At 43.5% G+C, this 13,760-nt stretch overlaps 1 protein-coding gene across 2 annotated transcripts in view; it reads left to right on the top strand.

Moving 5' to 3' along the window:
* The window catches only part of Sumf1 (sulfatase modifying factor 1), a 63,667-nt gene that overhangs the window by 23,584 nt on the left and 26,323 nt on the right, over window positions 1-13,760 (top strand). The window contains exons 4-7 of one of the 2 annotated variants that reach the window (XM_070018997.1): window positions 1,676-1,758; window positions 4,592-4,714; window positions 5,586-5,700; window positions 12,868-12,981. In XM_070018997.1, the coding sequence (XP_069875098.1) occupies window positions 1,676-1,758; window positions 4,592-4,714; window positions 5,586-5,700; window positions 12,868-12,981 (435 nt within the window). The remainder of the gene's footprint in view (window positions 1-1,675; window positions 1,759-4,591; window positions 4,715-5,585; window positions 5,701-12,867; window positions 12,982-13,760) is intronic. The other variant, XM_070018998.1, reaches the window with a different exon arrangement.

The raw sequence follows: 13,760 nt of genomic DNA, 5'->3' as shown, positions 1-13,760 counted from the left end.
AGGGAATGAGATGTGGGGTCTGCAGTGACTGTTAGCAGACACACATACTGTCTCTTTCTACTCCACCCAGGCTGGTCAGGATGTGAGTTATTGACAGTCACTATGTCATGGGGATAGCCTCGAGTCTGGTCTAGCTTACAGTTAGTATTTTCAATAATACTGATTTCTTTTTGTGGCTTCCCTGAAAGTGATTGCTGGAGGGTCAAGCATGGCAAGACTGATTCCCTGTACTCATTGCTTGCTAAGGCTTAGCCTGAGTTACTGATGGCCTAGCCCTAAGCTCCCTGCTGTATCTCCTCGTTGTAATGACTCCATGTGGGTGCTGTTTCTGCTGCTGTCTACAAATGACATACCAGGCTTGGAGAAGTTAGATATGGGACTGAGGGTGACCAGAAGAGCAATGACCCAGATTTCATTCTGACTGCCTTCACAGCCTGTGGTTCTAACCAGGCACTTGGCAGTGATGCTGTGTTTTTTTTTTTTTTTTTTTTGCTGGTTAACTTGGTTAACAGAATGATAAAGTAGGAGTTAAGGTCTTAGTAACCATTTGATGAGCAGGTGACAGTCTTATCTGACTTGACCTTTTCTGGTGTCTGAGTTAGGGCAATCTGATAGCATTTCGCCCGTGAGGGCTGTCAGGGACAGGGGAATAATGAACTCACCCAGGGTCACATAGCTCATTTTGGACTGGAAATTAAATCAGGGTCTTTAAATCAGCTTGATCTTTGATCCCTTGTGTACATTTAGACCACAGTTACTCACACAGTTAACTACGTCCTAATTTTTTAACTAGGAGATGTGCTACCTGTCTCTCACTTTCCAGAAATTAATACAGAGCCAGGGGCTGGTGGCTCACGCCTGTAATCCTAGCTACTCATGAGGCTGAGATCTGAGGATCACGGACAGTTAAAAGCCAGTCTAGGCAGAAAAGTCCGTTAGACTCTTATCTCCAATAGACCACTCAGAAAAAGCTGGAAGTGGTGCTGTGGTTCAAGTTAGTAGAGTGTCAACCTGAAGCACAGAGAGGCTCAGGGATAGCACCCAGGCTGAGTTCAAGCCCCAGGACTGGGGAGAGGGGGGAGACAGTAATACAGGATTAGCTAGCACTTCATTTTTTTTTCTTTCTTTCTTTCCTTTTTTTTTTTTTTTTTTTTTGTTTGGGAACAAAACAAAGATCCTAGGTGCTGACCCTGAGCTTTTGTGATCAAGATTGGCACTCTACCACTTGAGCCACAGCTCTACTTCTGAGTTTTTTTGGGGGGTACTTAATCAGAGATAAGAGTCCCATGGACTTTCCTGTGCAGGTTGGCATTGAACTGTGATCCTCAGATATCAGCCTCCTAAGTAGCTAGGATTGCAGGCATGAGCTACTGGCACCTGGCTTCTTTTGAAAATTCTTGGGAATAGGCAACACACACACACGCACATGCACACGCACACGCACACACGCACATGCACACGCGCGCGCACACACACAGACACACACACTACATCGTAATCAAAGATGTATTTTAGGAATACACCTTTATTTTCAGTATTCTGAAAAAGATAACTGTTTGGTAGCCCAAATGGCACTGAAGACCCTAAGTGAAACTTTGGTGTTGCTGTGTGTACTGAGCTCACTGTTTTCCTGGAGTCACTGCGCTAACTGGAGTTGGTTTTCGGTTGCTTTGAGGTGGCCGTAGCTCCCTGGTGGTTACCTGTTAAAGGAGCTGACTGGAGACACCCCGAGGGGCCCGACTCTACTGTTCTGCACAGGTGAGTCTGGTCATACCCTCTTGACATGTTTTTCGTTCCAAAACAGGTCTCCGTGCTCTTGCAAAAGAACTCAGTCACTGTCTTCATCTATAAAATACACCATCAGAGTGACAAACCCGAAGTGGTTGGTGAAAAACGGAACGGCAGAAGATGATGTATGTAAACACCCAAATACTCTGCCTCCTGCACAGGCGCCTCTTAATAAACAGCCTCTTTCCTTTTTCACTTGACTGGTCAGTTTTCTCTCATAGATTTCTGCCTCTTTTGACACACTTGTTACAAATCTTACAGAGTGGTCAGTTTTCAGGATCTGTTCATGTATTCTGTGTTTTCAGTGGGTCATGAAGATGACTGTCTGTGGAGAAGTAGCTGTGTTCTGCCAGGTGACCCCTGTGGAAACCCAGGCCCTGAGTACAGGATCGTGTGATCTTTAGTCCTGGACTGGCTGACATACTTGGAAGCCACCATCTAACTAAAGAAACCACAGAATGACAAGTCGGTCAGCACGTCTCCAGGGTGGCAAGGAAGTAATTATCTCAGGCAAAAATAGAGGTGCACTTTAAACTCTGGAGATGGAGACAGGTTTGGGTTTGGACTCAGCCTCTCAGCCCAGGAAAACTGCTCTCCTAACCTCATTCTTCAGATGGCATTTTTAAGCCTCTTGTTTTTAAAACTGCATTCCAGATTATTGCCTTATTGCCAGGGACCTAGGTATGGGTAAAGTTGGGCTTCAGGGGTACAGCCCTTTGACAAATGTGAGAAATGGATTTTCTGAAGCCTGAGGTGGCAGCTTCTGGGCCGGCAGTAGATGGTGAGATGCTCATAACGTCCTTGGACACCTCAGGAGGAGAACGGCCTTGGCGGCCGACCACGTCTTCTCTTCTGAGCTCACCAGAAGGGGAAAAGCGAAGGCAGTCATGGGGCTTGAACTCAGGGCCTGGGTGCTTTTTCTGAGCTCTGTGCTCAAGGCTAGGGCTCTACCACTTGGAGCCATAGCTCCACTTCTAGTTCTGCCCAGACTGCCTTTGAAATTTGATCCTCAGAGCTCAGCTTCCTGAGCAGCTGGGATTGCGGAGCCAGCCATTGGTGCCTGGCTTTTTTTTTTTTTAAATGTTGGTATTGGGGCTTGAATTCAGGGCCTGGGCTTTTTTATTCAAGGCTGGTACTGCACAACTTGCTCCATAGCTTCACTTTCTTCATTTTTGGTGGTTACCTGCAAATAAGAGTCTCACAAACTTTTCTACTAGTGAAATGACTTCCTGCCTCCCTGCCTCCCTCCCTGCTTCCCTCCCTGCCTCCTTCCCTTCCTCCATCCCTCCCTTTCTCCCTCCCTCCTTTCTTCCTTCCTTCCTTCCTTCCTTCTTCTCTTTCTGTCACTCTCTCTTTTGTTATTATTAAGTAGTTGTACAAAGGGGTTACAATTCTATAAGTTAATTTATGAGTAAACTGCTTTTTGGTCACTGTCACCCCTTTCTTCATTCTACCCCATTTCCCCCCCTCCAGTCCCACAAGTTCCGTAGTTCATTTTTTACATAATATATATTGAATACAGTGACTGCATTTGCTCATCCTTCCTCTTGAATTGGCATTTTTAAAAAGTAATTTTAAATTTCTTTTGTGGTTCTCAGGATCAAGCCCAGGGTCCTGAGTTTAGTTAGCACATATTCCACTGAGCTACATTTTTAGTGTGGAATGTATTTTTAAATCATGCAGAAGACATTGACTGAGTCAGTCTTTTGAGAAAAGTACTGTCTTGTTAAGTGCTGAACATAGTGACTGGCACATAATAGGTACTCAGTAAACTTTTGTTGAAAGAACAAATGAAAGTGCTATCATGGTTATATGGAGAATTCAAAGATGCATGAGGAGGGGACCAGGAAGGTGTATGTCTACTTGAAAACAGCTGACAAAGATTCAATCCAAACGGCCTTTCTCCTCTCTCCCCCCACCTATCCTCTCAGGTAAAAAGGAGACTGACCTGGGATTGGCTAGCATAGCCAGTAGAGGTGTCTAATCCAGCTGGAAAAGTAAGACACGATGTTAGACATGAGCTATACAACTTGGGGAGGAGGGGAGACAGGAGGGGAACAACTGGGAGAGAATGTCGAGGTGGGTGACACTGTTTAAAAGGAAACGGACTCATTACCTGACTTACGTAACTGTAACCCCTCTGTACTCACCTTTACAATAATGTTTTTAAAAAAGATGCAAAGTTACTAACGCCAGGAGGCACAGGTTGGGAAATGGAGGCTGTTTGCCATGGGATTAACCCTGTGGAAGGGAGGGTTGGAAGCAGGACTGAAGCAAAAACGCAGGCGCATTGAAGTCCTACCTGACAGTGCATGGGGCCATGGGGTGTGTGTGTAGTCTGTAGGGTGGAGCTACAGTGCACCAGAATGGCTCATCCTTGTGTCCCTGCATTGCTCAAGCAGTGGTAGCTCTGAGGAGACTGCAACTGTGCAGACCCTGAGGGCGCTGCAAGTGTCGGCTGCTGGCCCTTCCAGCAGGGAGCAGCCCTCCTGCCTTCCCGAGGTGGTTTAGGCACAGCCCGTCCTTGTGTATTATCTCCCTGGAATCCTATGGGAACCCAAGCCTACAAAGTGAACACATGCTTTGTATCTACTTCCAAGAGGAATCATAACCCATTTGGAAGTCTGGGACACCAGAAACCCTCCATGGAGGGGCCAGATCTGGCACGGAGAACTTGAATTCAGGAGCAGGACTTGCTACAGTGTCATTGGCTGGCCCAAGGATGGTGATGGGCAACTCTGCTGAGCCACTTCCTGTTTCCTGTTCCTGTGGGTGCTCTCCTGACTGCTCTGCTTCTGCCCAGGCCGGATCATCCAGTTCTGCATGTCTCCTGGAATGATGCTGTTGCCTTCTGCGCATGGGCAGGGAAGCGGTTGCCCACGGAGGCTGAGTGGGAGTACAGCTGCCGGGGAGGCCTGCACAACAGGTACTGTGAGGCCTCATCTTGCTGAGCAATGATGGACTTTGGTTAAGAAATTGGTTAGGAACAACTCTTGGTCTTCCTGGGTATTCTTCTTCCTTATGAGGTTTTTAGGTGACACTGGTGAATGAGTCACCAACCTTTACCATCCCCAGAGCCGAATGGGCTTCCTGCAGTCCTGGAGAAAGTTCCAGCAAATCATTCCCCCTTGTGTAACATATTACTCTTCAGAGCTACTTGGCAGCCTGCCTTGCTGTTAGCATTTTCTTATTTTAGACATCTTCTGAAGCAGTGGTATTTCTCCGCTCTTAGAGCCACGAGACAAAACTCATGTTTAGGTCACATCTTCTAGGAAAAGCTCCTTAAAATAACTGAAGCTTTATAAAAAAAAAAAAGTGTGGCATGATGGTGCCCAGTCATGTTTCCATATAAGTCCAGAGTGATGTCTGTCTTCCAGCTTCCTATAAGCTCTTCTTTCAGTTTTGTGACTTACTTTAGGCCTTTGCAGTACTCAGGAGAGTCTGAGGTTGTTGTAAACTTGGTATGAGTTGTTAATAAGGACATTTTATAAAAACCCAGATTAGAATCTCTGTGTGTGTGTGTGTGTGTGTGTGTGTGTGTGTGTGTGTGTGTATTTCTTTGGAAAATGATCAGGTGATTATTTGTGTGTTTCTTTGTGTCTGTATTTGTGCGCGCGCGTGTGTGTGTGTGTATGTGTGTGTGTGTGTGTGTGTGTGTGTGTGTGTGTGTGTGTGTGTGTTTAACGGCCTACATAGAACAAATGAGTCTTGTTCTTTTCCATTGCATCTTCTCTCCTGACTTCACTCTAGAAGCCTGTGCCTGTTTGTTGGGCTGACACCTGTGTCTCTCCTAACAGGCTTTTCCCCTGGGGCAACAAGCTGCAGCCAAAAGGCCAGCATTATGCCAACATTTGGCAGGGAGAGTTTCCCGTGACCAACACTGGTGAGGACGGCTTCCGAGGAACTGCGCCTGTGAGTAGGGAAGCTTCCAGAGAAAGGCAGCACTGCTGAGAAGGAGGCTGGGTAGAAACAGGGCAAAGAGCGTCACAAATGCTAATGCACTCATCAGCTACTGTCCCAAGTGGCAAGTGCCAGCAGCTAGTCAGATGTTTTCTTTAATGAGGCATTTTTTTTTTTCTGATCCCATGGAACATTTAGAAAAACAGAGCAGGATAAAGGAGAAGGCTCAACTGACCTGGAATTCCACTACGAGGAAATAATCCCTGTGAGCAATGTTGTGCTTTCCCCGTTCATTCTGTTGGTGGTGATAATATTGGCTAGTCGTTGTGCTTGCTGTGTGCCAGCATGCACTTGGCAATGAACTATCAAATGATGTAAGCCATGCGCATGCACGGTCTCATTACTGTCCATTTACCTCTGTAAGGTAGGTACTGTTGTCCCCGTTTTCCAGGTGAGCATTTTGAGGCACAGAGAGGTTAACTAACTTGCTCAAGGTTACACAGCTGGAAAGCGGCACAGCTGGGACTTGAACCAGGTCGGTTTGTTTCCAAACCCATACTTAAAAATTTTTTTTTATTATGTGTATAAAGATGATATACAAAGGAGTTGCAGTTAAGTAAGTCAGATAAAGAGGACATTTCTTTTTGGACAGTGTCACCCCTTCCCTCTTTCTCAGTTTCTCTCCTGTCCCTACCTACAAATGGTATAATTCATTTTCAACATCGTGCCTAGTGCGTACACTGCTGCCTTTGCTCACCCTTTGTCCCTCCATTTCTGTGTTCTCCCCATCCTCCCAGAGACAGATCAGTGAACAAACAAAAGGAAAGAAAACAAGAACAGTAACAAAGAAAAAAAATCTCTTGTTTCTATTTCCTGGAGTTCATTTTGATAAATATTACCTTATCTGATCAGATGCACATAGGCATTGTACCTTTTTTTTTGTTGGTGGTGGTGGGGCTTGAACTCTGAGCTTGGGTGCTGTCCCTGTGCTTTTCAGCTCAAGGTAAGCGCTCTACCACTTGAGCCACAACACCATGTCTGGTTTTCTAGTGGTTTATTGGAGATAAGAGCATGTGATCCTCAGATCTCAGCCTCCTGAGCAGGTAGGATTATAGGCGTGAGCCACAGGCACCTGGCTGGCATTGTACCTTTGTGGTCTTCTCCTAAGACCACATTACCAAATTTACCAACATGTATTTCTAGTGTATGTGTCTCATGTGTTTTTCTTACATATTTCATTTAGATAACTTTGGCTACAGTATTATATCTTACTGTTTTCACACAGTTAATATCAGGAACATTATCTCTTACAACAGTAGGTCACACATGTTGCTTTTCAGAAATTAGATGATCGGTCAGATGAATCGATCCTAATTTATTGTCCTCAGTTGTAGATTTAATTTCTTTCTGATTTTCCCCTATACAATACAGTAATAACAAAGATGATTATTCTCCTATATCAATACTGAGGTATTATCTGAAATTTTTTGAAGCTAGTGTACGTACTAGCTATGAAATGGATGAGTCAAAGATTAGGAACACCTTTTTTTCTTTCTTGTGTCCTTCTTCCCTTCCTTCCTCCTTCCTTTCTGCTCTTCCCCTTCTCTCTTGAGCATTGCACCTAGTACCTGTATGTGGCTAAGGATAATTTCAACCACTGAACTGAGTTCTCAGCCCTAGGTAGCTTTCTTGGTAAGTTTCGCATTTGGCCCAGTGGTGTTGAAGAGCAGCTGTGGCTTATTTTCCTTCATTGGTATACAGGAGATTCTTCTCACTGCTCGTTGGCGGGCAAGTCATGCCATAAACGAAGCCATGTTTAAAAATCATCTTTGTCCATTGGTGCTGCTATCACCACATCCTGCAGGCTGAGTGTTGTGGGTAATGGGAAATTCATGTCTCATCGTTATGGAGGCTAGGAAGTGAAGATAGAGACCTCCCTGGCATGCATGGTGTTCTCTGCATGCTCTGGAGGGAACAGCTGTTCATGGCTTCACAGGGCAGGAGGCAGAAGGCACGATAGCACTTCCTCCTTCAGCTTAGTCCCTTTGTATACTAATCTCACTTGTCACTCCTCATCACCCCTCTTAGTAATACTGCATTGAGGATTCCATTGCACCGTGAATTTTGAAGGGGACACCATCATTCAGACCATAGCAAAATCATGCCAATTTGTGCTTGACACAGTGAGAAGAGAAATTTTGAGGTGAGGAAATAGCTCTTAACTGGATTTGTGACAGAGACTCATTTTCTTTCAACAGTCTTTCAAACAGTTGTCTTTTTTTTCAACATTTGCCATTTTTGTTTCATGAAAAATACTACCTCCGAAATGTATTTGTAAGTGTGACATGGATAAGTCATATTTATCCATGGAACATAGCCAAGCAATTACCTTTGCAACAGAAAAACTAAAGAAGTGTGTCAAGATCCAGGTATTTTTGGAAAGGATGTAGAACAAGGAGACACTTGACCTAGGAGAAATAGAATTAATTTTAGCCAAGGTAAAGCATGGTAATTTTTGGAGCAAAATTAATATATGAAATAAATAAATTTCATGAGAATATTTCTCCCTTAAATAAGCATATGAGTGCATATGTGTGTATTTATATCAGATTCCATATATGTGAGTTGTCGATAAGATAAAGCACCACTAACTGGTGGGAAATGGATGCATTATTCAATACCGGCAAAAGACTAATTGAACCATCTGGTAGCTGGTTCCTCCCAAGTTCCCATCAGGAGAGCTACTGCTCTCCAAGTGCATAGTTTTATTCAGTAAAATAAATGATTCAAATTCTCTGCAGAAACGATTTCAACTTTTTTTTTCCAACTTCAAATGGATCAGAAACCCAGCTTGTTGGTGTGGAGCAGGCATGCCTAGTGCGCCTTTAGGCAAGCAGAAGTGGCATTGCAGGGTGGACAGAATATGGCGAAGGTGCCTGGAATGAGTGCCCATAAGACCATAGGAGAGCTGTTGGATGTTAGACAGCTGGTGAGTTAGTGACTGAATCAGAATCTGCTGAGACGTATGGAGCGCCTCACCTGTGCAGGCTTGCAGCTAACACAGGAAACGGGTTGCACTGGAAAGGACCTCAGCAGCATGGGTCCCCTTCATGGATGCTGTGTTGAGAGATACAACAGCAGCGGTAAACTTGGAGGTCAAGGCCAAGGGCTAAGGCAGAGTTTTAGATGTAGATCTCAGTTGTCATGGGAGCAGATGTGGAATGAGAGCCTCCAAGGCCCGAGTACAGCAGAGATTGGTCCTGAGAGATGGCAGGCCTGGGTCATGTGGCCACCATTGTTGCCCACAGACTTCTGTGATAACTGTTTCTGATGAACCAGACAAATGATACAGGCACCTGCCAGGTTTAGTAAGAGACCACAGTATATAACTCTCTTGGACATTGCTCTTACATTTTGTGTCTGCATTTGAGTAAATGAACTGCAAAGGAAAATGGAGCCATGTTGGTACACCTTTGCCGAAACACAAGATTCATTGTGAAATTAGGAAGCCTTCCAGATATTTACAGTGGGAACATTTAACAATGAGTTTCGAAGCTGTCCATAAAGCTTACTTGTGAACTTGCTGTGAAATTTACTAAGATAAAATTGGGATGGTTTATCTGGAGTTCTGAGGGAACCAATTTGAGAAGTAAGAACTGAGCAGAAAGTAGTCAAACCACAAGAGGTGACTTCTACCTGTGTTGGAATGAGTTAAATTCAGTGAGTTAAATTCAAACGCTCACAAAAAGAATTACCATGGTTCCAACTAAGCTGCTCTGAACAGTACACAGGCTGTAGGTATTTAAAAGCTGGAATTTAACTTTTTCTTTACTTTCGTTTTTGATGCAGGCCTGACAAGTGTTGAACTCTTGGGGCTGGGAAGGTGGCTCAGTGGTAGAGTGCATGCCTTGCATGCCAGAGGCCCTGGGTTTGATTCCTTAGCACCACATAAGCAAAAAGAAAAAAGTCGGAAGTGGCTCTGTGGCTCAAGTGGTAGAGTGCTAACCTTGAGCTGAAGAGCTGAGGGACAGTGCCCAGGCCCAGAGTTCAGGCCCCATGACAGGACCCCAAAAAACAAACAAACAAACAGACAACTGTTGAACTCTCAATCTTCCTCCCTCAGCCTCCTGAGTGCTGGAATTAGAGGTGTATGCTACCATGCCAGGCAGAAATTTAACTTGAATGATGGGATGGACTAGAATGACATAGCTTGCTTGCCTAAGATTGTATACATTATATACATTTTACTAGTTCAGCTCAGACTTGAAATTTATCAAAACATTCTGACCACTGTGAACCAAAAAGTTGAATTCTTAATTTTGCTAGGCCACCATTACACTATTACTAGCTCCTTTTGTTTTTAACATGTATCTTCTTGCTTATCTGAAACAGCATGTCAAAAGACTTTGTGTTACACATTTATTTCCTTTTGAGATTCTTGAGAGGAAGCTAGTATTTTACCCGGGAACAATTAAAAAACTTGACTTTTCTTATTGGCACGCTCACATACAGTAATTTAGGGAATGGTGACCTCCAGATATAATTACATCAGACATCAAATTATTTCAGAGGACCTACCCCAAGCTTTGAGTAGGGAACCATTATTTTCCCATGTATGGACTAGCAGCGCCCAGATGTATTTGCACTGCTTGTCTGATGTTAGCTGCATGTGCTGGATTGTGGAAAGAGCTCAGGTAGACTCTTTGAGGCACCTCCACGTGGGCATGGCACCGGCTTGACAAAAAGCCTTTCCTCCATTTTTGGTTTCAGTTTCTTATTGCTCTTGCTCCCCGGCTGCTTCTATTCTCCCTGTGAAGCAAATGGAGTTCTTCTTTTCCTTCTTACTTCTAGCTATTAGTCTACCTTGCTCTGATCTCTTTCTGGTCATCTCCATGTGCTCTTCAGCTCAAGACAAGTGCTCTACTACTTGTGCCACAGCACCACTTCTGGTTTTCTAGTGGTTTATTGGACATACGAGTCTCATGGATTTTCCTGCCCAGGCTGTCTTTGAACTCTGATCCTCAGCTCTCAGCCTCCTGAGTAGCTAGGATTATAGGCGTGAGCCACTGGCGCCCGGCTTTCTCCATGTTCTTGAAGAAATACCTTACACACAAGTTTCTCCTGCTTCCTGTCTCTCTTACTCTTGGAACTCAGTCTGCTCAAGACAGTCCCACCTTTCTAGAGAGTCCCTTTACCTAGAACCTTCTCCCTCTTGAAACTTCTTGTAATTTCTGTGCCATTTCCTTTCACTGTCTTCCCTTACACATTCCCTTCTCCCTTGTAGAACTGGAGTTTCAGTTTTTGGCATTTGCTTGTTTTCTCCCTCATTAAGCTTTTTTGGGATCGTCTTTGCCATTGGACCCTTCTCTGTCTTTAAATTGCGTGGCATTCCTGAATGAACCAGTGTGTTAAGTTCTGCTGCTTCCATAATGAATGCGGATTATGGAAGCAGAGCAGTAGAATATTTCAGCTTTCCAACTGCTCTAGATGACGTTCTTTTCAGTGTTGTATCCTCACTTTGGTTGAAATTCTCTGAATGATCCAAGCAGCAGATGCCGCCATTTCATGTGTAGATGAAAAGCCATCTGAAGCCACATAGAAATGAATGTTTCATCATTGTTTTTGTCCCATTGCATTACTAAAGGATGAAAAATTCCAACGATAGCTTAATTATTTTCATGTAAAAAGGATAATTTTTTCTATGTTTGAAAAGTTCCATTCAAAAAAATCAGGGAGAAAATTTTAAGTCAACAAAACTAGCAGATCTGCTCAGCATTTACTATTGTTCTGTTCAAGTTTGTTCTCTTGCCCTTCCCCTCACCCTCTTTTATAGAAAGTCTGTGCTTTGTTTCTATGTCTGATAGTGTTTTTAGTGTTTCGTGGTACTCTCTGACCTGCCTTTGAAATATGGTAGAATTCACTGTTGAATGTATAATTTGCTTCCAAATTCTAGGTTTCAGAGACTGCAGACCTTCTATTATATATACACTTGATAATGAATTCACATTCCTCTTATAAAAACAAGTCTCCTCAGGTTTTTAATCACAGGGCCAAGTCTTAAATATAAGAGGGAGAATGGAAGCTGGGTGCTTGTGGCTCACACTTGTAATCCTAGCTATTCAGAAGGTTGAGATCTGAGGATCACAGTTCAAAGCCAGCTTGGGTAACAGAGTCCATGACTCTTATCTTCAGTTAATCAGCAAAAAGCTAGCAGTGGTACTTTGGCTCAAGTTCTAGAGCTTTAGCCTTGAGCAAAAAACTAAGGGACAGTGTTCAGGTCCCAGGTTTAAGTTCCAGTACACACACACACACACAGGTCCCAGGTTTAAGTTCCAGTACACACACACACACACACACACACACACACACACAGGCACGCACGCACGCACACACACACACACACACACACACACACACACACGATGATGAAGGAAGCTAGTGGTATGGTCAGAGAAGTTTAGCTTTGGTGGCAACACTTATATTGGGTTAAGTATGGTATTCCCATTAGTGATTCTGAAGATCTTAAGTATCACCTCTGTATACCCACACCCACACCCACAACCCCCCCCCACACACACACATACACAGAGTTGAAGAAATTTGACTTAGGGGCTCAGTATTAGTCAATCAATTAAATACTTACACTAGCTTCTAGGCCATTTAATAGGAAAAACTTCACTGGCTTTGGTGCCATTTAATAAAATTCCCCTTACATTTCTAAACTCTTTTTGAAAGCTAAAGCCACAAACAGTTGCTTGCTTTGTTTTTATATTGGCCAAATTGTATTTTGAGTGTTGGAATGAAAATTAATAGTCATACTCAGAAATGATAGCTCTTGGTGCATTTTCTGTTCCAAAGCCATTTTTAAAAACAGGCAAGTAGTTTTTGTTTTTGTTTTTGTTTTTCTGTCTGTCATGGGGCTTGAACTCTGGGCCTGGGTGCTGTCCCTCAGCTTTTCAGCTCAAGGCAAACACTTTGCCACTTGAGCTACAGCACCACTTCCGGTTTTCTGGTGGTTTATTGGAGATAAGAGTCCATGGACTTTCCTGCCCAGGCTGGCTTTGAACCAAGATCCTCAGATATCAGCCTCCTGAGTAGCTAGGATTACAGGCATGAGCCACTGGCACCCAGCCAGGCAATTACTTTTGACAGCATTCTTTTTCCCTCCTTTATGTTTAGGTCGACACCTTTCCTCCCAATGGCTACGGCCTGTACAACATTGTAGGGAATGTGTGGGAGTGGACTGCAGACTGGTGGACGGTTCACCACTCAGCTGAAGACACGCTCAACCCAGTGAGTATTGTTCTCAGAGCACACATTTTGTAAGAGTCACTCGGAGCAGACTGCAGCCAGGATTTCATGTTTTTATCATGATACTTATTATCTTGAATATTGAGCCTTAACTTGAATTTCTCTAGACCCTTAAGCATATAACTTTTATTTCCACTTTAGAATGTTATGTGAAGATTATAATTTTATATGCTCTGCTGAATTGTGATACTGAGACTCCACCTGTAACTGTAGAAATCAAATTCAGTCTCATAGATTTGATTTGGAAAATTCCTGTTTCAGTATTAACTATTCAGATCTGTAGTGTATAGTTTCCATAGATAGGTATATACTTTCCTGGATTTTGACAGGTTGAAATTTTGATTCAGTTGCTTTCTTCAGAGCAAACAAGAATGGGTATTTTCTTGGGTAAATATGAGTCAGGAACTTGAGTTGTTTAGAGATAATTTTTTGAACTTCTTTTTATGACCAGCCAGTGCGTCCAATACTTGAGAATTGAAGAGAACTTGTTGGGTCTGTTTTATTTTTATTCTGGTATGTAGAATATGCCCAATGCAACTAGTATACTATCCTGGCTTTAAAACAACTTTCCCAGCAGAATATATCAAAATTAAGACCCTAATTAGGTATAAGACCCTAATTAGGCACATGTTTGGGAAGTACTTCCATTAAAGAGAATATCTCTGAATATATTTTTTTTTTGGGTCCGGTTGTGGGGCCTGAACTCTGGCCTGGGTGCTGTCCCTCAGCTCAGCTCAAGGCTAGCACTCTACCACTTGAGC

This window comes from Dipodomys merriami, unplaced genomic scaffold (genome assembly GCF_024711535.1).
Source record: "Dipodomys merriami isolate MVZ:Mamm:240054 unplaced genomic scaffold, mDipMer1.0.p SCAF_13, whole genome shotgun sequence".
NCBI classification, from domain to species: domain Eukaryota; kingdom Metazoa; phylum Chordata; class Mammalia; order Rodentia; family Heteromyidae; genus Dipodomys; species Dipodomys merriami.
Note: the sequence above shows the minus strand (reverse complement) of the source record. Positions and strands in the feature narration are given on the sequence as shown.